This window comes from Natator depressus, chromosome 8, assembly GCF_965152275.1.
Source record: "Natator depressus isolate rNatDep1 chromosome 8, rNatDep2.hap1, whole genome shotgun sequence".
Classification (NCBI taxonomy): Eukaryota; Metazoa; Chordata; order Testudines; family Cheloniidae; genus Natator; species Natator depressus.
This window is the reverse complement of record NC_134241.1, coordinates 95,988,159-96,011,305: the sequence shown is the minus strand read 5'-3', so window position 1 is coordinate 96,011,305 and position 23,147 is coordinate 95,988,159. Positions and strand designations below refer to the sequence as shown.

Below are 23,147 nucleotides of genomic sequence, written 5' to 3'. Positions count from 1 at the left end.
GGTTATCCATTTACAATTTATTTCTTTTAAATCTTCTTTCCTTCTTTTGATCTTTGTATTTTTTCTTTGTCCAAGAGAAATAAATAAAATGCATATATTTTAATTTAGACATTGAAACTCTATTGCTAAAGTAATGGTAGCATTACGAATACACTGACATGCACATAGCGAGAAAAGACATAAGTATTGCTAACGTGGTGGGGAAAAGCACCTAATCTCAGCTCCTATGCACTTAGCGCTCTGACTCCAACTAATCTGAATTCATTTAGGAATGGACGGAGAATTGATCAGCCGTACCATTTTTTCTCTACTAAAAATACATTAGCTCCTGTTCCAGTAACCCCCCATTTTCGCTATTTTCTCAAGTCCAGTCTACCTTTCAAGTGTAGACAAACCAAAGCCAAGGTCTCCCAGTTTTGCCTTGATACTCTCTTTTTTCCTATTTCATCTCCACATTTGCTTCCCCTCTCCTGAGTACAACTCAAGCTTCTTTTCATTTTCAAAGCCTTCATAATTTCATTCCCTGCCTGTGTCTCATTACTCATTTCTGGATGCACCCCTTCTTAGAAAGGATACTCTCCTGACTCCGCACTTTGGCTTCTTCTTTGTACTTCTGACACTGTCACACTATACCCAAGGTTTGCACAGTTCAACAAAGCCAAGCATTCCTAAAATTATAACTATCCCACAAAGCGTTCCACCTATAAGGACTCCTCCCACGCTTTGTTCTGTAGGGCACTACCTTCTGATATTTTAAGATTAAAATTTCCTCACAGCACAATCCACTTATCACATATAGTTACTCAAATGTACACGGACCTGCTGTAAACAGCCGCAGACAAACACCTATCTGGACTCAATACCCCTGGATAGAAGTCATAAATACAACAGTGGAGCACAGGCAATGCCAGTCCACAAACAACCACAGAACAGAGAGAACTAAGTTAAAACTACTTGTCTAAGTAGTGGCAGGATTTACTCTTCTCCAAGAGGATCACCCAGTGCCACTAAGATAGTCATTAACCATTCTGATTTTCACAGGTCTGTCCTTGATAGATGTTATAAAAATTCTGAATGTTAGCTTGAGCAGGACCGTATTATAATCAGGTTGCAAGGCAAAGTTCACAATGTTGTGACAGGATGAACTTGGTCTTGTGGCAAGTCTGTATTTTTAATGCCTTAATCAGCATGGTATATGGATGTCAGTCTCTGCTACTAGAAGATAAACTAACTAGGGTGGGGAAAGCAGGGGACAACTAATTGTATAGAAAGGTTTGTAGGATGCCCTGCAACTCTGGAATCATGTTAGCCCAAGGAAGAATCACAAAGCAGGACCCCAAGTGTGCAAGCTTTTAACCAGACTATAGTGTGAGAAAGGAGGTTTCTATACCTGCTTTGCAGCAGCAGCTCCCTGGCCCTTTGCCTGGGGACTTTTCCTGGGTCTTCTCCCAAGCATGTCGGCTCATGAATCTCAAACAACTCTACCTTTAATGGACACAAAAAGAACCCCACACATACATAGGTTAAGACATTGACATCCAACTGAGATACATGACAGAAGCCTATAAGCCAACCTAACCCAGTTGGAAAGCTGGGCACAGCAGCCTGTAGCCCCACAGGTTACAGCTCCACACCAAAGACTCCACCCTGTAAGCACCCCCCAGGGTCACCATACCCAACCCCGTAACCCCCCTCCCCAGATTACTATATCCACTCCGCAGATCAAGGACACCAGTCTGTAACCACCAACCCAGGATTACTATACCCACCCGCCCAGACCAGGTTACCACCCTGTAATCCCCACACCAGGGATACTACACCCACCCTGCAGACCAGAGACACCACCCTGTAACACCCTGCAAATTACTAAACCCCTCCCAAGATCTGGAGCCGGGCACAGGAGCCTGTCCCCCCTCCCTCCAGGTTCTCCCCCCCCCCCGGGCCGGGTACAGGAACCTGTCCCCTCTCGCCCCCGGTTCTCCCCACCCCCACCCAAGCCGGGTACAGGAACCTGTCCCCCCCCGCCCGGAGCCGGGCACAGGAACCCCTCGCCCCCGGGTTCTCCCCCCGAGCCGGGCCCAGGAACCCGTCCCTCCGGGGTCCCTCCCCGGAAGCCGTTCCCAGGAGCCGGCCTCCCGCGCGAGGTCCTTCCCCGCTCCCAGACCTGGAGCCCGGCACCGCGGCTAGCGCTCCCTGCCAGGGCCAGGTGGGAGCCGGGTGGAGACAAGCAGCGGGCAACGCCATGTAAATAACCGACTCCCTCCCCCGCGAGGCGGGGCAACGGGGCCTGGGCCGGCTGCGGGGTGGGGACAGAGGCGACACCCGGCCTCCGCCCCCGCACACGGCGTGACTGGCCTACCCTGCCCGGCACGCCCGGCCCCAGGAGACCCTCAGGAGGCGCGTGCCCGCCGCCACTCCACAAGAGGACGCGGCTCCAACCTCAACGCACGCGCAGGCGCAAAGCTGAAGGGGCTGGGGCCAAGAATGAGAGAGGGGCGGGGTTACGAGAAAGGGGCGGAGCAGAGATGGGGGGGCCATAAGGAGGGGTCAGGTGGGGTGGAGTTTTAGAGGGGCCATAGGGTTTTGCAATATGGTCTTGGAGTGAAGTTTGGAGGAGTGGATCCAGCACAGGGAGAGCGGTAAGTGGCTAGGTAGAACCAAACCCAGGCCCCTGAACACTGGTTCAGGGGCAGAGGGAAGCATGGAGCAAAGAGTAGGGCCTAAACAACCACTGGGATGGCCAGGGGAGGGATAGTTATTGCCATAGTTTAGCCTGAGATAGTTAGTTTCCCTTAGAACTATTTTCCAGTCTTTGCCAGCAAGTCCTAGTCATACCTTTTGCAGCAGATGACAGTTCCCTGCAGTTAAAGTCATGGCCAGCCAGCAACTACACTAGTTTTCTTAAGCAACTACGTATGGATTTGGTGCCTGACACCCAAGCTTAACATTGGCCTAAAGGTCACTGAACCAGGGACAGCACCTCTGTAAAGGGCAAAGCAGACAGTCAGTGATTCACAAATACTGGTCCTGTGTATACCTTGGATTCTCTCTCCCACCCCACCCCCGTTTTGTTTTGTTTTAAATTAAAGCTGTTTCTAACATTTGATTGTGAAGATAGTTCACAGTTGGAAGGCTAAGTAGACACTGAATTTTCTAGAGTCTGAAAAAAAAAAAAAACTTTGAGGTGTGAACAATCATTCTTCATTCATCTCACTGGACTTATTAGTTTTCAGAGTTATTTAAAGCCAATTTTATTAACTATTTCACTGCTGATAATTTTAGCAGAAATATGCAACTATGGTGGTTTATTCCATCCTAAACTGCTATCCCCCAACTTCATGTGCCAAAAGTTCTAAATATGCCTACCTAATTACCAAAACCTTCAGATTTACCTCCACAGTCCACAATGCAGTTGTGTTAAACACCACAATCAGTGGCAAATTTGAAAATTTAGACACAGAATAAAAACAAAATATTGTACTGTTTTATTCTTTAAATCATGACATCCATATTTACATTTTCCCTAAGGCTGCTTTGAAGTTCCAGTCTGCCACAGAAACTGGGGTCTTGCTATGAAATGTATATCCAGTCTGCCACAATATTTTGGGTTATGAGTTACTGTAGAAACTGATGAGTTCCTAGCTCTCAACTAGTGTCGATTCCATAAAAACCTCATTGTGAGGTAAACCCTCTATCTGTACAGTAAGCCATTCCCACATTTTCTAAACTGAAGTCACTTATTACAACCTTGAACTATTTTTGCAGCATGTTTCACGCTAATAAATCATTTTAAAGTGATTAAAATGTTATTTAAAAATAGCAGATCAAGATGTCTTCAGTAATTTTGGTAATTTTTTTCTCAAGTACAATTTCACACTGAAAACACAATTTAACCAAACCTCTGTCAGCTGTCTTCAGGCAAATCCTCTGAAACTCTTCTTTGTAACAGATAAATATGCTTAAATTCAAAGTGAAACGTAAAGCTCATTCTTCTATGAAAATAGAAATTTCCACTGGCATTTTTATTTCCGATAGCAAACACTCATGCTCCCCCCACCTCTTTTGGCCTTGCCTACAGCTCTGTATACTTTCACTGCACATACGGCTATGTTTTAGTCATAGGTATTTTTAGTAAGTCATGGACAGGTCACGGCCCGTAAAAATTCACGGCCCATGACCTGACAATGATTTATAATGTATAACCCTAACTAAAACTTGCGCTGGGGGCTGCAGGTGCTCTGGAGGGAAGGCACGGGGGTGCCACAGGGTGGACGGCAGTGTGAGTGCTGGGGGGGGGGGGGGGGGAGGAAGGATAGCAGCACATGGTTTGGGGCCCCTGCTGGTGCTGGGGTATGGGGGAGGGTTGGCGGGGCTGACAGGCTCCCTACCTGGCTCTGCGCAGCTCCTTGGAAGCGACTGGCATGTCCCTGCAGCTCCTAGGGGGAGGGAACGCCAGGGGGGCTTTGCACACTGCCCCCTCCATGAGCGCTGGCTCCGCAGCTCCCATTGACCAGGAACCGCAGCCAATGGGAGCTGCAGGGGCAGTGCCTGCAGGCAGGGGCAGGGCAGAGCCCCCTAGCCCCTCCGCCTAGGAGCTGCAGGGACATGCCAGCCACTTCCAGGGAGCCCCCTGAGGTAAGCACCTCCCCGCACCCCAACCCCCTGCCCCAGGCCCCCTCCCACAAACAAACTACTACTGCTGCTGCTGGGATGGGGAGGGTTGGGTGCGCAGTGGCCCAAGACTGCCCCAGCAGCATCTGGTGTGGCTGGCCCAGGGGCTGCCTAAGCTTCTCAGGCAGCCCTGGAGCCAGCCACACTGGCCGCTACAGAAGCCACGGAGATCACAGAAAGTCATGGAATCCAGCCTTACACGCAGCCTTACACATAAGCAACAGATGAGAAATTTAAGTTTAGAACATGTTTGAAAAGTGTTAATCAGGTCTCATGTATCCAGTTGAAATTTTAGAGGGAAAATTACCTAAACTGCAGTTTAGTAAAGATACCCCTACTCTTGCAAAAAGTGCTTTAGCATCTTTACAACCACAAGTGGTCAAAATCTCAGTTTTCACATCTTTCCAGGGCTTATTTGAAAGAGGGCACCTTCCACTCTGTTTCATGGCACTCTTTCAAGTACTGGCTCAGAGGAGAGAGTGCCACCTACTAAACATATCACTTACTGCAGCACCGAAAAACATTCAAAACAAGTGATTTAAATGCAAAGGTATAAAACACTTAGTAAGGAATTCTTTATTATACAAAAAAGTGCTTTAATAGATTAAAAATTTAAGCAAAGAGTTTAAAAACAATGGTTTCTGGTATGTTCAATTTTTATCAACACAACTTTTTAAAACCAGTCTTTTTAAAAGTTTAACAATATTTAAAATATTTACACCTACAAATATACACAAAACCTCTGTTGCCTTATTCCTGCTTGAGTGCATACATGACATCATCTTGGCTGATATTCAGGCGCACCCGCACGTGCAGGTATTTATTACTGGACTCTACCAGCAAGAAACGGCAGGCACCAAGTCTTGAGCAAATTGCCATAATTTCTGATACCGTAGGAATTTGCAGACCTTCAATCCTACACAGTGCTACATGCTGATGATAGATCTAGAGGAACAAGATACAACTCAATTTAGTCACTATATTAGATTGGAACAGGAAACAGAAGAGGTGGAAAAGATAGGGTTTCTACTCTCAACCTCTATGGAAGGGGAGAAACAAACAATTGAATCTGTTTGCAGTGAAGATGACAAACATGCTGTTGAACACAGAACATTAGGACTATGTCAATGAAATAAGAAATTGTAACTCAGCTAAGTTTCCTCTATGACCCAACCATACAAATACATACAATAAATTAGGATGCCAGCATCTATGTTTTTTTGTTCTATCAAGACCTTTCCATTCTGATCTTCCTTAGCTTTTGTGAATGGGGTTATATCAATTACATATATTATCTTTGCTTCTATGATTTGTTTCAATAGATTTACACTTTGAAAATAGTCAAATAATTAAGACAAAAGCTAATGTCCAAGTTATAAAAAAACCAGTAAATGTACCTGTTGAACTGTTGCTTCCTCAAGCCCTGACCTGCGAAACTCTGCTATAATTGCTTTCAGGAACATTTGCTCATGCAATGAAGCATTCCTGAAAGAGAATAGGAAAATCTTACTACCAATCTTGCTCGACCAAATCTAGGACTTCACTGACTCGTAGGAGGTGGTTTGAGTGGTAGGAAATATCTGATAAGGCCTTGCTGAAAAACATTATACATTTTTTCCCTTTTCTGCCTCAGAAAGTAAGATTATTTAGGTCATCGCCCTGCCAACATACTCTCGTGTCACATTTCACCCCATATATTGTAACACAAAGCTTTACAAGTTATTTAGAAACATTTCATGCAGTTTAATCATCATGCCACTATTTACAAGCACTCACATACTATGGTGATGGGACCATGTATAGGTACCTAGATAGGCAGAGTGCAATTACTTTAATATGGCAGATCTGTGGAATTAAAAAATTCCAGCACCTAATGATATTTGTATTTGTCCTTCTGGTGAACAAGTCTGTATCTCAGCAAATAAAATACTGGAGCATGTGTAACGCTCAGTATGTTATGAATGATTTACATTTGTGAATTAAGAATTTCACGTTCTAGTTTTGACCTAAAATAAATATTTAAAGCACAGTTCTACTCTGAAAAAATGACACCTTCTTACTGAAGGCATCTCTTCCATGTGTGCCTTCAAGTCATATATGCTTGCTTTACTGACTAAAATAAAATATACTCTTTTTCTCCCATTAACCTCTGCAGAACTGAAGCTGAGCCAGATTCTCTCCTTTCTTGGGTTTCATGAACAGTTTTCTAAATTCATGTCAGTTACAACCTGTGCAAATGCACTGAAGGCAATTGTGTTCCACAAATTTAACCGAGAGACTAATTTGGCCTGCAGAATTTCCTGATTCTCAAGAAAGAATCCAGTTTAAATGGGAATCAGAATCCTTGCATTCTTCCCAGATCTGTCACTTGCCACAACAAAGCACTTATTCTGTACCTTCATCTGGAAAAGAGGAATGCTTCCTACCCTCCTAAAGGTGCTGTGAAACAAAGTTTGTAAAGTGCTTGATATAAGTGCAGATATTACATATTCTCCCAGATAAACAAAAACTATATAATTGGGCTCGAGATTGGGGCAGAAATATGGGAAGATACCTCTAAACTGCAATTTTACCTGATTGAATTTATATAAGGGGATGAAAACATTTCATCTATAGCTTTCATTACATGGGCCATGCTAACCAATCCAGAAGTACTTTTCTGGCTTGAGAACTCGCAGATCTCAGTGGACCTTCTACAGATATCAAGACAACGCCTTGCATCACCAGATAATGCTGCTACCTGAAAAGGAAAAGCATCACATCAACAGTAGTACCTTCCCAGCAGCTGAGAAACAGCAACAAGAATTGACAGGGTTCTTTTAAAATCAGCAGAGCTGTGCCACTGTAGACAGCCATTCCTAGAGATCCTTGTTTTAAAAATGTAACTTTTATTGATCAAACCCAAAAATCCAATCTGGTCATTACATCAATTGCTGTAAAGATACATGTATAACAAGTTCTACATATAAGGCGGGATTTTTAAAAACCTCTCTGCATTGGCTCAACTCTGCACCTATCAAAGTTAATGATAAAACTCCCACCAACTTCAATGGGAGTAGAGTTAGGTCAACGCTGGGAATTTTTGAAAATCTTACCCATAATCTGTATTCTAATCAATTTTCAACCAGAAAAAAATCATACCATGAGCAATACACACAGGTGTTTATCACTCACTAATGCTTGGTCTTCTCATCTGTTGTTTCTAACAGACTGCAGGAGAACATTGCAAAAGGCTTTTCCCAAATATATAGCTTGGGGATTTTCAAAAGTGCCTGATATTTCATGCCCAACACCCACTGAAAATCCCTTAAGTGCTTTTGAAAATCCCATCTGTAGTTTACATTTTAACACAGGAAAGAATTTGCGTGAGAGAAATATAGTAGTGGCCTAATTTTCAAAGGTGCTCAACACTTACAGCTCCCCTTGTTATCAACAGGAGACAAGCCAGCAATACTTTTGAAAATCTGGCCATATTGTTCTTATAGAGTGATCTCTTAAAAAAAAAAAAAAAAAAAAAAAAAAAAAAAAAATCACACTGACCAGAAGACCCGTTGCAGATTACTGACTAATCTGCAAAACTAACATTATTAATCTTACCAAAATCTAAGCTAGTTCATAAAATGTTTTTTTTTTAATTTTGACAATTATTTGTGAGAATATTTCATAGCATACTAATTTATGTTTTGCAATAGCAATGAAGTCAGGAAAAGGCACCTCACTTTTAAATCCATGTCAAGAAGTAAGTTACAATTGTGGTTTTTTAAAGAGAATTATTGGTTTGCAATTAACAGTGAGAATTAGTGAGCTAATGTGTATCTCAAAGAAGGTTGTAATGATCAATATTAACAACATACAATAACAGACATTTTAAACTATTTATACATCTTAATTTGGAGTGTTATTGACTTCAATATATTTGTACAATTTTGTACACTAAATTAAATATTAATCAGTTAATGGGCCCCTATCACAAGGAGTGTATCGATCTGGAAGCACAACAGGTTCCAAATAAGAGAGACAGAATGGTGAGGACTACTTTGGAGCCTGATCATCTCATTGAAGAAAGTGGATCTCGATATTTCCATCATCATTATCAGACTAATTTTTGCAATGCCACACAGTAATTCACATTATGCCAAATACTGGAGAAAGATATCACCACTTTATATTATCAGGATCCTACTGCAATGCTCCTAGTCTTCATTACTGTGTGACATTACTGAACCAAGAGGGAACAGGCAAGCAGATTGCTCCAGCATCACACCTTACAGCACTGCTCTGCACACCAGTCTGTTGAGGGCACAGTGCCAGCATCCTCCTCCACCCGTTGGAATGAAATGTCCAACCATGGAGATGGGTCTGCTCTCCATTACTGACTACAGTCTATTATGCTCCTCTGACACTAACCCCCTCACTTAATGGTGCAACACAGATAACCCAGTCCTGTTCTGTGTTTACCTTTCTGGAAACTAGCTGGATTGCATCCTCTTCAAATGCTTTTATGTGGTTCAGCCTGGATGAGATAATCTGCTGTAACTGTTTGTAGGTGTAGGGCTGGAAGGACATTCTGGTGAGACCCTATAGAGAACAAATGAGTAAGAATTATTTACCTGTTAACACACAGTATGGATTTATTGATGCTGTGTAATTTCACAGCAAGGAGTGCTTGTCTAAATCATTTCTTGACTCTTAAGGAAAAAGTGTCCCCTCCTCACCAATTAAAACTCTTAAGGTATGTCATGTCTACACAGCAAAGAAAAACTCATGGCTAGCCCATGCCAGCCAACTCGGGGTCGTGGGGCTTGGACTGTGGGATTATTTCATTGCTGTGTAGACTTTGAGCTTAGGCTGGAGCCTGAGCTCCATAGAGGGTCCTAGAGCTCGGGCTCCAGCCAGAGCCCGAAGTCTACACAGCAATGAAATAGCCCCACAGCCCAAACCCCGCAATCCTGAGTTGGCTGGCATGGCCAACCACGGGTTTTTATTTGCTGTGTAAGCATACCCTTAGAGGCTGTTCTATGTCCCCTTCACACACATTGGGGCCTGCGCATTAATGGCTTCCAAAATAGCTCATTGTCAATCTTCTCACAAGCATGGCTTGCTATGGATAACTTTTTCAACTTCTGCAGTGGGAGCAGTCTCTCCATTCATCCCCCAAGACCAGTTCAAAACTTTCATCATTGCTGCACCATACACAGCAAATGCAAAAGAAAAAGGTGCACCCATTTAAGTGAAAGCCATTGAAACTCTCCAGGGAAGCTGACAGCATGGCCTGCCCCCACTGCAATGGACCTGAGGAGAAGGAGCACCTACTTTCAAAATGCAGGTTTCCAGCACAGGAACTATGGGCCATCAGGCTGCCCCAGTAAAGGAAGCTTTTAAATGTGACCCATGTGTCTCAGAATCACTCAAGGAGAGGCTCTACTCTATGTAAAAATAGCCATTTCTCACTTAACATATATACCTGCATGTGTACATAAACATGCAAAGTCTTAACTACTGACTTTAATGACTAAAGTACTCCTTTCAGAGTAGCAGCCGTGTTAGTCTGTATTGGCAAAAAGAAAAGGAGTACTTGTGGCACCTTATGCTCAAATAAAATACTCCTGTTATCCCTGGACAGTTAGTTCTGTTCTGGCTCAGGCATCAATGGAATTAACTAAATGTCAATTGTTGGGCCAAACTGTGCCTTTGGTTGCACCTGTGCAACCTACTGCCTTCAATGTTCCACAAGACAACAGAATTTAGAACTACCCAGAATCTTTATTTCTATTGATTATACATGAGACAAAAAGTAATCAGATCCCAGGTTAAGTTTGCAGGCCTGGCATTTAGAAAAAATAATTTTACTTGTAAACTGAGATCTGAAAGTCACCGACGGAATCAATCTGCAATCCTGGTCCAATTTTAACAAGCCACTTTTCTGAACAGCATTGAAAATATGGTTAGGAAAATATAATTTGTTACACACTGGATCAGACCATGTCCAATATTCTGTCCCAAAGTATGCAACACCTTATACTTCAGAGAAAGGCAATAAGCCATTGTGCAATGATGTGATGGGGATGAGTAGCAAAGGAATTCTCTCTGACCCTGGGGCAATCAGTTTACCCAGTGAAGTATGACATGTGATTATCCAAATCCTAACATGCATAACTGCAAATTTTATAGGTTTCAGAGTAACAGCCGTGTTAGTCTGTATTCGCAAAAAGAAAAGGAGTACTTGTGGCACCTTAGAGACTAACCAATTTATTTGAGCATAAGCTTTCGTGAGCTACAGCTCACTTCATCGGATGAAAGCTTACGAAGCTTAGCTCAAATACGAAATACGAAAGCTTATGCTCAAATAAATTGGTTAGTCTCTAAGGTGCCACAAGTACTCCTTTTCTTTTTGCAAATTTTATAAAGTCATCTGGCTCCAATTTCCCTAATTCATCCTGACACGAAAGAATACAGAGGGCTCCTGTCATAAACATAACGGGAAGGGTAAACACCTTTAAAATTCCTCCTGGCCAGAGGAAAAACCCTTTCACCTGTAAAGGGTTAAGAAGCTAGGATAACCTCGCTGGCACCTGACCAAAATGACCAATGAGGAGACAAGATACTTTCAAAGCTGGAGGGGGGGAGAAACAAAGGGTCTGGGTCTGTCTATGTGATGCTTTTGCTGGGGACAGAACAGGAATGGAGTCTTAGAACTTAGTAAGTAATCTAGCTAGATATGCGTTAGATTATGATTTCTTTAAATGGCTGAGAAAATAAGCTGTGCTGAATGGAATGGATATTCCTGTTTTTGTGTCTTTTTGTAACTTAAGGTTTTGCCTAGAGGGATTCTCTATGTTTTGAATCTAATTACCCTGTAAGGTATTTACCATCCTGATTTTACAGAGGTGATTCTTTTTACTTTTTCTTCTATTAAAATTCTTCTTTTAAGAAACGGAATGCTTTTTCATTGTTCTTAAGATCAAAGGGTTTGGATCTGTGTTTACCTATGCAAATTGGTGAGGATTTTTATTCAAGCCTTCCCCAGGAAAGGGGGTGTAAAGGTAAGGGAGGATTTTGGGGGGAAAGATGTTTCCAAACGGGCTCTTTCCTAATAATAATAATACCGGTTAGACGTTTGGTGGTGGCAGCGAAAGTCCAAGGGCAAAGGGTAAAATAGTTTGTACCTTGGGAAAGTTTTAACCTAAGCTGGTAAAAGTAAGCTTAGGAGGTTTTCATGCAGGTCCCCACATCTGTACCCTAGCGTTCAGGGTAGGGAAGGAACCTTGACAGCTCCCCTTCTTGATATAGCCTCTAATTAGCGAGCTGGTTCCTGCACTTCCTTTCTTTGGATCCAGAACATTCATCATCCACCCTTTCCCCCCTTGAGAGAAGGGACTAAAAAGGCAATATTTTAGGTTTACTTCTGTAATGTTGCTCACCCTCTGCCTCTTCCCAATCACACTGGACTGCAACTAAATGTCCCCATATCACCTCTCAGCATAGCAACAAAGCTGGCAGGACATACCAGCCTGCTAGCTACTCTGTTCATCATGATCCTCTCCGGCAAATCCATGGTGTTAGCAATGGCCAGGATGATCAGCTTGGCTTGCTTTTGGGTTGGCCAGTCAAATAGATTGTACATCACATCCTGCTTTCGGGTCCACAGGAGGTCAAGCTGGACCCAGAAGAGAAAGGAGACAGATGTTAATTGGAGAGGAAGGATGGTCTTGTGGTTAAGACACCTGATAAAGACTCAGGAGAGGTAGGTTCAATATCTGGCCCTGCCACAGACTTCCTATATAATCTGGGTCATTTCACATCTCTGTCTCATAAGAACATAAGAATGGCCGTACTGGATCAGACCAATGCTCCATATAGCCCAGTATATCTGTCCTCTGACAGTGGCCGCTGCCAGATGCTTCACAGAGAGCAAATAGAACAGCGCAATTTATCGAGTGATCCATCCTCTGTTGTCCAGTCACAGCTTCTAACAGTTAAAGGTTTAAGAACACCCAGAGCATGCTGTTGCATCCCTGACCACCTTGGCTAATAGCAGTTGATGGACCTATCCTCCATGATCTTATCTAATTCTTTTTTGAACCACTTATACTTTTGGCCTTCACAACACCCCCGGCAACGAGTTCCACAGGTTGATTGTGCGTTGTGTGAAAAAGTACTTCTTTATGTTTGTTTTAAACCTGCCGCCTATTAATTTTATTGGGTGACCCCTGGTTTGTGTTATCTGAAGGGGTGAACAACACTTCCTTATTCACTTTCTCCAAATCATTCAGAGGACCACAAAAATCACATTATATCCACCCTCAGTCATCTCTTTTCCAAGCTGAACAGTCCCAGTGTTTTTAATCTCTCCTCAGATGGTAGCTGCTCCATACGCCTAATTAATTTTGCTGCCTTCTCTTTACTTTTTCCAATTCTAATATATCTTTTTGAGATGGTGCAACAAGAACTGCAAGCAGAATTCAAGATGGGAGCATATCATGGATTTATATAGTGGCATTATTATATTTTCTGTCTTATCTATCCATTTTCTAATGGTTCCTAGTTTTTTTTGACTACTGCTGCATACTGAGCAGATGTTTTCAGATAACTATCTAGAATGATTTCAAAATCTCTTTCTTGAATGGTAACAGATAGACCCCATCATTTTGTTGTGATTATGTTTTCCAATGTACATTATTTTGCATTTATCAACATTGAATTTCATTTGCCATTTTATTGCCCAGTAACCCAATTTTGAGGTCTCCCCTTGTAACTTCACAGTCTGCTTTGGACATATCTATCTTGAATAATTTTGTATCATCGGCAAACTTTGCCACCTCACTGTTTACCCCTTTTTCCAGATCAATTATGAATATGTTAAACAGCACAGATCCCAGTACAGATCCTTGGGGGACCCCGTCATTTACCTCTCTCCCCTGTGAAAACTGACCATTTATTCCTACCCTTTGTTTCCTATCTTTTAACCAGTTACTGATCTATGAGAGGACAACCACTCATATTCATGGCTGCTTACTTTGCTTAAGAGCCTTTGGAGAGGGATCTTGTCAGATTGTCTCATTTCATCATCTGTAACACGGGGATACTACTACTTCCATTCTTCCACCCTTTATCTGTCTCATCTATTTAGACTTTAAGCTCTTCAGGGAAGGGACTGTCTTTTACTAAGAACTTGTACTTTGAATTCAGTCTCAGCTGGAATCGCTAGGTGCTGCTGTAATACTAATTCTACTATTACTAATAGGTTTATAAGACAAGATGCTTGTGCATCTGAGTAAGATCCCAGCACCGAGTGTGGTCTATTAGTTTTTCATTACTACACATAGAATGCATTTGCAAAAAGTTTCCAAATAGAAGGTTTGCAAACTAGAACACAGTGTCCCCATAACATTACTGAATTTGCTTTCGCAGTAAGAAGAAAACACCCAGACAACAGGCAGCCTCTATTGTAGCTGAATCACAGTCTATTTTAAGGGCTTTACAGACTGTAACTAACTCCTTAAATTGTACCTAGAAGCGAACCGGAAGCCAACACAGAGGAGAGTTATAATGTGCTCTCATTGGTCTAACCTACTAAGGCAGCAGAAAGGCTCATTCTGTACATTCAGTTTCACAGGATTGCCCAAAAGATTCATTTTGGTGCCTTGAATCTCCCACTGTCTCCTAATTTTAAAACACATACAGGCCATTTGATAATCCCCCTTGCATTCTCATCTAGCCCCCAAAATATCCACTCCCTGTGATATTAGAGTAAAGGGGGTGTGGGACCCTTCTCCTCACCTCATCCACTATCAGCACTGTGGTCTTCCTTTTTGGCCCTGGTGTGCTGAATAGCTTTGCCAACAGCTCTGCAGCATGGGTTGCTGTCACCTTCTGACCGGTCAGTAGCTGAATGAGATTAAACAGTACACAAGATTAATCAGTCTATAGTCCAATACCTAGGGGTCTAATTCTTAGTCTGTTTGACATCTGTCTACTGCACATCACCAAGTAGCTGAACACTACACACACACACAAGTTAACCCGACAGAACTGGGCTCAGGAGCCCTCAAAAAGACAAATCACTCTACCAAAAACTGGACATAAAGGAAAAGACAAGGAATCAGGAAAGACCTAGTTAAAAGGAAGGTAATAATGGTCACGGGTGACTTGTTCAAATAGAGAGATCTTGCAACAAACCCTTGAAGATAGTCTTAGAAATATTTAAGCAGGCACACTTAGAGGGCTTCACAGAGACCCTGAAATAAGAAAGCCCTGCTGCCAGCCCAAACCAGTTGCAAGAATAACTTGTCTGACTCCAGCAATCTCGGGTCCATATTAAAGAATTTATTATAGCCAAAAAGACCTTGGACTAAATACTCTTCTGTCTAATCTTTCTCCAAGTTTACTTCTGAATTGATCTATAAAGCAAGAGGTAATAATGTAAACTGCTGTCCATATTATAGCTTTTCCTTTGCAGCTCTTGAGGCACATAGGAATCAGTGTGACCATTTCAGAACTACATCACATACATAACAGTCAGATAGCCACAAGTTCAGAATCATGCGGGTACAGGAAAACCAGGTAAACATGACTGTTTAGGAAGGGGCATATAAAGTACATTCTTCTCCCTTCCACACATTATAAGCCAGGGCACTACGAATTCCATGACTGCAGAACTGTGCTCCAGAATATCAGCTTTCATTTTAAAAAAGTGTTTCTAGGACTGAGGATTGCAAAGATAACCTTGAAAACACAGAATGTAAATTGATGCATTATTTTCTTCCTCAATCTGAAGACAGCCTGAAACAACAATTGAGAGGTGTGCACACTCCCTTGGTTATCTGAGTCAGGTCCCATGGACTCCATGATTCCACAGCTATGGAATTTTGCATTTTCCCAAGATGCCATGGAATTCAGTATTTTTGCCACAGCATGGGGCCTGAAGATCTGTTTTCTCACTCCCTGATCTCTGCCAAAACCTGCTGGTAGCTGCCTGTTGCTTTCCTCACAAAGGAGAGTCAAATGGATTACAGTGATTGTTCCCTGCACTGTTCCATGGAGCCATATAGCAGCAGGTCAGGGAACCAGAGTGGGACAAGCTTTCAGCCAGGGAAGTAGCTGGAACCAGAAATGTATGTTGACAGGCTGAGCTGCCTGGAGAGCAGTGCAGCCGTCAAGGCCAGGGGAACCAGAGAGATGAGTAGTTTACGTTGGCTACAAGCTCCCTTTGCCTGGAACCCAGGGGAGAGGAAGGATGTTCTAAGCTGGGATGCCTGCATAACATCACAAATGGTGGGGCTGACAGAGACCAGCCTTATGGAAAGCAGTGAAAATGCCCTATTGTCAACACTAATCATTGCTGAAAATAAGCCTTGACCTATTTTACACCAGTGAGCGTTTTCTACAACGATCCATACTTGTGTGTGTTTTTGTCAGAGTTGGGAGGATGGATATCTTATGGCAAAAAAGTACCTTGGAATGGAGTGGTGCTTGCCATGGAACGTGGTTTCATTGTGCTGCAGAGCAAAGGGCCATGGCTACAGCAGCCCTTTCCTGCACTCCTCCCCCCACAACAAATACCTCTCTTACATTAGCATAGAAACATTTGTAGCTCAGCCAATACCACCAGCCACCAGGGCAAATGCAACCTTGAACTTTAATTAGGAACAGGAATCTTGCAAGAGAAGGAACTGATGTTTCAGAAAATTTGTAATGGAACACAGAATCTTTCATTTCTAGGTCACTGGTTTGACTGCCTAGACTGACAGAGGCCATGAGTTGTTACCATTGATGGCTATTTAGTGGTCTCAGTCCAGTTCTTAGAAGACTGGTATCTACACAATAAAAATACTTTCCCTCTCAACTGGCAGCATTTGTGGCAGCTTCAAGAGAAATACTAAGGATTAACTTGTCTGGGAGATTGAAAATACTGTATGTTCCACAGAGGCAGTCCCTCTTTGTCAGGGCTGAAGCATGGTGGCTATCAGGTCTGTCACCCTTTAGGTAACTATTCTGTTGGTAGAGTGGGCTCTTGTATTGTCAGCTCAGCAACTTTCAGACACACAGGCAAGCATGCACAAATAGTTATGGGGGGGGAAAAAATCAGGAATCTACTTTGTAATTTTTTTTAAAGGAATTGATGTTATAAAACCTGATTTCCTTGGTGCTGCCGCCTTGGTGAAGTTCAGTACATCAGAGTACTCAAGGAACAATCTCTGCAGCCTTAATAGTAGGAATCTCCAAAATGAGATCACTTTACAATCCTGTCCTAGGAGAAAAGCATGCTGTTCCTTGAGAGGACTGCTGGGATGTGTTAGTTAGAGTTATGGCTCACATAAGGCTGGGTATAGGGATCTGAGAAAGAAAAGTGACTGGAGTTCAATTTCCATTCATATCAGGGATATGTCAGAGAGGCCTTGCTCACCTGTAATATTTGCACATAGGCCTGGTGAGGGTCAGTCAGTTTCATGCCATTGATTTCTATGAACTGGAAGGATGGTAGCTCATCATTTTCTACTGCTTCTTGGAGACAACGAATTACTTCATGAACAGTTGCTGTTTTGCCTGTTCCAGGAACCCCAGAAATGTACATACACCTGAAACAGGAGAGGATCCATTCATGATCTCAGTGATCTGCACACAGGATTGGGAGCTGGGAACTCCCAAATTCTAAACCCAGCTTTGAAAATGACTCTCTTCGGTTGCCTTGGGCAAGTCCCTAAACTTCAGTTTTTCTATCTGCACATTGGGGATAACATTTGCCTGCCTCACAGCAGGGTCATAAAGATTATATGCTGAGTTATTACTACTTCTATAGAACAGGCAAAAAAAAAATTATCTTTCCCAGCGCATCTGAAATTGACTAGATATCTCAGTCTTTAGTTAAAATCTGAGTAAGCAGAGAGACTGCATGAGAGTTTTTTTTATCAAGTAGAGCCAAAAGCAAAACACTGCTAGGATTATATGAATTTCAACAAACTGGGAATAATTTATTCAGAAAGATTAGAAGACAGACTACTGCTGCTCTTCTGCCACAGACAAACATGATCTGGGTGAGTTACTGCCTCCTTTCCTTTCCCAAATTGCATTTCAGTGGAATAAAATTTCTCTCTATTTACCCAAACAGCCTGCTGAAGTGCTTATAGGTGCCTCTGACCAACCTCCCAACTGTATACAGAAGTAGGCCATCAGACAACTCACCCTCCTGTTCCATCAATAAGTTTGCTTTCTACAAAATTATAGATATCCTGGAACTCCTCTTCTCGGCAAGGCAAGGAACCTGGGATGGTGGAAACGTGCAGCCTTTGATTGAAACAAAAAAGAAAACACACTAGTCAAGATTTAAGAGTTTTCAAAGCTCCAACTTGCAGAAAGGCAAGTGGGAAGAATCCCCCTCTTCCTACACACACAAATACATATAGATACCTGGAATCTGCCTTACACTGTAAGAGTGCTTGGTTTATTTTTTGTTTTTGTTTTAAAAGGAATCATAAATCTTAAAGTCTTTTAGAAAGTGACCTTAACCTAGCCTTCACATATGTTCTCCAAAAGCTTCCAGATGCCACATGCTCTAATCTTCGCAAGCAAACAGCACGAATGTGCAAAAGTCAGGAAAATTAATCTACTGCTTGTCCAGACAAATTTACAAAAACCACAAAAAGGAAAGAATGAAGGAATAGAAGAACCTGATAACAGGAAGTATTAGGGGTGAGACAGTCAAGTAAAGGGAAGGAGTTGAGAGAAAGACACGGCCAATCCTACAAGCATTTATTTCAACGGAGCATGTAGGACTAAAAACTAAAAACTAGTGGTTTTTTTCCACTAATGGGAGCCAGTACATAAGTGCCCTGCAGAAGGTAGGAGAGACCCATTGATTCTCTAGCATTGTGCAGAGTAAAATAAATATTGCTACCAATTTCTGTAGCTCAGGGATCTTAGTAATGAATATTGTTGAGAAGCAAAAAGGAAAATGTTGGAAGAAAATTTACATATCCAGAAACCTAAACTTAGTATGCATAGACCAGTCTAAATGTTTTTAATCCTGAAGAGTATTCCTGCCCTTAGTCTCTGAACCAAGGATGCTTCTGCTGTTGCCAGTTCTTGAGGAAAGCCTTAGCTTGGAAATTGCATGTGTGCCTTTACCCCATAGGAATAAAGCAAAGGTAGCATTTCCTTGGTGTTACCTCTTGTTCCTCATTTCTCTGCTGAAGTAACAGGATAATCCCTCTGCTATACTTTACCTTAATCGGGCCTCTTCTAGCACATTGGCTGGTTTCTCTGTTGCTTGGTTTCGAATGGGAATTCTGGGAGTAGCATTTCGGGGCGTCTTGGGGGTTCTTGGCTCAGACTGCAGAGAAAAGTCAAAATCTTCAAACACTAGAAGTAGGTTCTGTATAGTATTAGACGTATTTATATTAGAGACCATCTTCTGTCTACATTTGCAAAAGATTGTTTATGCTCAAAGATCATTTGAGGATTTCAGGGTGTGAAAGTGAGGAGAGAGCTGGACTTTATTAAGGATATCTGACAAAGATTTAGACATAAAATTTGGGCTTTTTTTTTTTAAGGGGGATATTTGAACCCCCCAATTAAAAAAATCCCATGAAACTTAAAAAGAAAAGGAGTACTTGTGGCACCTTAGAGACTAACCAATTTATTTGAGCATAAGCTTTCGTATTTCGTATTTGAGCTAAGCTTCGTAAGCTTTCATCCGATGAAATGAGCTGTAGCTCACGAAAGCTTATGCTCAAATAAATTGGTTAGTCTCTAAGGTGCCACAAGTACTCCTTTTCTTTTTGCGAATACAAACTAACACGGCTGTTACTCTGAAACATGAAACTTTTAAGCATCTGAAGAGTTTTTAAATTTAAACAATCCCCCTTGTGATGCTGTAAAACCACAAGAACCAGAGAGACTGAATAGGCAGTGACTCTCATGTCTAATTTCAGTGTCCAACTGAAAAACAAAGCAAACAAACAGCACCTCAATTATTTGTATTACCATAGTGCCTAGAAGAACCAGTCACCAATCAGGACCCCACAGTTAGGCACTGTATAAACACAGAAGACCATCAATGGTGACATAGATTTAAATAGTTTCAGTTTTAATAGTTTAAGGTGGGATTCTTCAAGTATTCTGTACATCACTTTTTCAAAGAAAGATTCTTTCATGGACCACCTCCCTACTAAACATCTCAATTCCTCCTCACCCCTTGGTTCTTGATTTTTTATTCTATCTACCATCAGCCAGGGACCTGGGTCCTGATCCACAGTTTGAGAAACACTGCTTTCAGGCATTAGTAACAAAGGACTTCATTTCTATTGTGTTTCAGGAAGCAGAGGCATAATCCACAAGATAGGACAACATGCACATCTATAATTTATCTTTCATCTCCAGTCCAAAACAACATTTCCCCCCCTAAGGCTGGCCTTTTCTGATTTATAGTGGCACAATATACATAATTCAGCAGGTACCTTACTTCGCACACTGAGCCACCTTGCTCCAGATGATTCGTTCACCTTGGTATACATGCATGAAACACTCAGATGAAACAAATGGCTTAGTTAGAACTAACAAACCCAGAGCAAATGTTTTTCAGGCCAATGGCCTGCAGGAATCTTACAGCATTTCTGGGGGTCTTAGCAGGGGTGGTATCAGAGGGTTTCCTCGAAGATATTGGGGTGCTCAGTGTGGTGCTTGATCTTGTTTTCCTTTTGGGTGTAGAGGGCACCATGCTCTCTTCTTCCTCACTGCTACTGGAATCAGAGCAGTCTGTGCTAGGCAGGTAGTCATCTTCCTGATCCTGCTCAGATATATTTAAAAAACTAAAAAAGAAAAACAGACTGAGGATTTGGAAAAACCAAACAAGGAATATCTAATGACAATATAAAAACAGCTGCACAATGTTTCAGTCACCTGGGAATAATTATTGATAAGAGAAGATTTTTTGTTGTTGTTTTATTTCTCTAATTATTATGGCAATGAGCAAGCAAAGATTTTGTACCTGCCCTTGTATATTTTCCATGGTCATTACGCTAGGCTGGTTTAAGAAAAGTCAGTTTGCTGATCATCAAGTGTAACTATCGTGTTATTAAGTCCTGCATACTCTATACTCATTTTTGTTGCTCTGGAGCTGCATTTGAACTTCTTGCTATTACCACTCTGCTTCTGGATGCTCAAGTGTCAGTATTTAAAGACTTGTAATAGCAGGTAACATCATCTGGGCTGTTTCTGTTGTCAGTGTCTGGGACAGAACTCTGTATACACTACAGAGTAGCTTGCTAATACTGATCATAGATACCCGAACAAGTGGGCAATATACAGACTCAGTCCTGGCCCACAGAGAGCCTACTTCCGATTCACCAGACCCAGAGTTTGACAGACTTCCCAACATGGGGAATAGCATATTGGCTTAGTCAGGCTTTGTGAGAAGAGATCTATTCACTAGTGAAGGCAGCCATTGGCTAACATTAATAGGGTCATCTGACTGCCCCATATGGATGGCAGTTCTATAGTACTAATTAATGTGAAGCACTTGCATCTGTGCTCTTTATTGCTCCTTTGATGATGTGTAAAGACAGCCTCAATTCACTCCTCTCCCTTCCAGTTTATTTTTAACCTTAGAAAGACCGTATTCACTCCAGATGCTTCAAGCAGAGTTTTTACACCAACATGCAAAAAGTGACCTCACAAAGCCCACTTGGGACCGCTATTATCATTTTACATGGACAGTGTTCAAATATTATGGTGATGGGCTGCAATATAAAATCCTAAAATAGAACCAAATCTTTTTGTGTTTATTTGCAAGTTAAAACAGAAGATACAGTCCACACCATATTTATTTTATCTGTATATTTAAAGGCAAACTGTAAAGTAAAATTTAGTTTGTGCCCCTTCCTACTCTTCTTTTCTGACGTGTGAAGATGACCTCACTGTTTCCAAATACATATATTCACTTCCCTCCTTCCCCTCCCCATTGGTAATATCAGGAACATCAGGTTCTTTCTCCTCTCAGGACAGCTAATGTAAGGCCAGTCTGCACTACATCACTTAACTATGATTTTGTAACCACTTAATGGCACCATCAACTGTTCACACGGCAGAAGTCTTGCTATCTCAGTTGTACACATACAAACCTACTATGCTGTCTAACCCTTAATTCACTGGATTCTGGGAAAACAGTGCATGGTGGATGCACATACAGAGCAGCAGCATCTGCATATGGGGTAGGGCACTAGATAGGTGGGAAGGAGGAGGACTTGTCAAACTGGGTACACAGGCAGAGAGAGAGTGCTGTTTGAACTTCAAAAAAGCATGCTGAACTGGTAGCGCTCCAGGGGTGAACACTGTTAGCCCTCAGTTACTAAACAAGTTTTTTATATGAAGCGTGAACATAAACCTATTTAGAGACCACTGGCCTGGTAACTACCAGGTTACAAACTAAACTAAAAGTTGCACCATGGACAGGACCTTGGACTCAAGACCCTTCTCCCACTCAGATGAGAACTAGAAAAACTGTCACTCAGGCTTCAGCCGTTGGTGATGTCACCATTTCACTTCACCTCTCAAAGAATCCACCAGCAAGAAGAGTGGAAACATCAAATCCCAATTATCAAGTAAAACAATATGCAGAAAGCATTTTTGGGAAAAAAAACAAATGAGTGTCTTAATACATCACAGAACAACAGTAATGGGTAAAAACAATGTTTCTTGTTTTTTACTTGCAGTTTACTTTAATTAAAGGATGAAAGTATATGCTTTAATTTGAAAATGCAGCAGAAGGATTCTGAATTGTTTTCTTGAGAACAATTTGCTTCGCAATCACACAAACTATTTCCTTGCATGAATGAGATTCATTTGATTTGCATTTCAGCATTAAACTAGGTGAACACTCAGAGCTGAAAGCCACTAATGGCAATCTGACTCAGACACAATGGAGAAAACTTACTGGAGTTGCTCTGCAATGCGAGCAGTAGTCTTCTGCACACATTTCCTATGAGAACGTGGGATCACCACTGGACTCCTGGTCTTCAGCTCTTGCTCCTCAGCTAAACTAGAGAAAGAACAAAGCTATTTGTATCTAGTCTTTATGTCAAGTGACCGAAAAATCACTCTTTGAATAAGTGAACATAAGACATGTGAACATCATTTGAATATCAGGATTTACTTTGGGTCGCTTTTAGAATTGCTCTTGGAAGTAGCTGCTTGTTTGGTTGTTCTTCTGCATTCCCTGGTTCTCTCCTCAGTTTCCTCCTCTTCATTTCTACTGTTCAAATGCCTGATGAAAAAAAAGGGATATCTACCTATAGCATTACAAATACAACCTGCCCATTAGATGGGCCATATTGTGGTGAATTGCTCACTTTAATTCATTGCAGATACCTCTTTATTCTTTTAGATTTCTTAATTGCACTACATTGCAGACTCTGAGTGTACAACACAGCAAACATTTAACAGCACACCAACAGTGTGTGACCAAGAGACTTTAGATCACA

At 41.9% G+C, this 23,147-nt stretch overlaps 2 protein-coding genes across 6 annotated transcripts in view; both read right to left on the bottom strand.

Annotated features, from left to right (window-relative positions):
* Positions 1-2,466, bottom strand: part of CC2D1B (coiled-coil and C2 domain containing 1B) — a 67,755-nt gene extending 65,289 nt beyond the window's left edge. For 4 of the 5 annotated variants that reach the window (XR_012640605.1, XR_012640606.1, XM_074961736.1 and 1 more), the window contains exons 1-2: positions 2,360-2,466; positions 1,391-1,485 (exon numbers count right to left, since the gene is read on the bottom strand). Coding sequence is in view for 3 of the 5 variants with exons in the window: in XM_074961736.1 (XP_074817837.1) it covers positions 1,391-1,456 (66 nt within the window). In the remaining 2 variants the exon portion in view is untranslated. Of the gene's footprint in view, positions 1-1,390; positions 1,486-2,164; positions 2,285-2,359 lie in introns of those variants that run through there. The other variant, XM_074961737.1, reaches the window with a different exon arrangement.
* A 2,890-nt stretch (positions 2,467-5,356) lies between these two features.
* Positions 5,357-23,147, bottom strand: part of ORC1 (origin recognition complex subunit 1) — a 36,155-nt gene continuing 18,364 nt past the window's right edge. Inside the window, exons 7-18 of the mRNA XM_074962313.1 lie at positions 22,820-22,930; positions 22,601-22,705; positions 20,276-20,477; positions 18,894-19,000; positions 17,854-17,955; positions 17,078-17,249; positions 14,452-14,559; positions 12,179-12,328; positions 9,130-9,249; positions 7,245-7,411; positions 6,069-6,156; positions 5,357-5,616 (exon numbers count right to left, since the gene is read on the bottom strand). Of these exons, the coding sequence (XP_074818414.1) occupies positions 5,422-5,616; positions 6,069-6,156; positions 7,245-7,411; positions 9,130-9,249; positions 12,179-12,328; positions 14,452-14,559; positions 17,078-17,249; positions 17,854-17,955; positions 18,894-19,000; positions 20,276-20,477; positions 22,601-22,705; positions 22,820-22,930 (1,627 nt within the window). The 3' untranslated portion in view covers positions 5,357-5,421. The remainder of the gene's footprint in view (positions 5,617-6,068; positions 6,157-7,244; positions 7,412-9,129; positions 9,250-12,178; positions 12,329-14,451; positions 14,560-17,077; positions 17,250-17,853; positions 17,956-18,893; positions 19,001-20,275; positions 20,478-22,600; positions 22,706-22,819; positions 22,931-23,147) is intronic.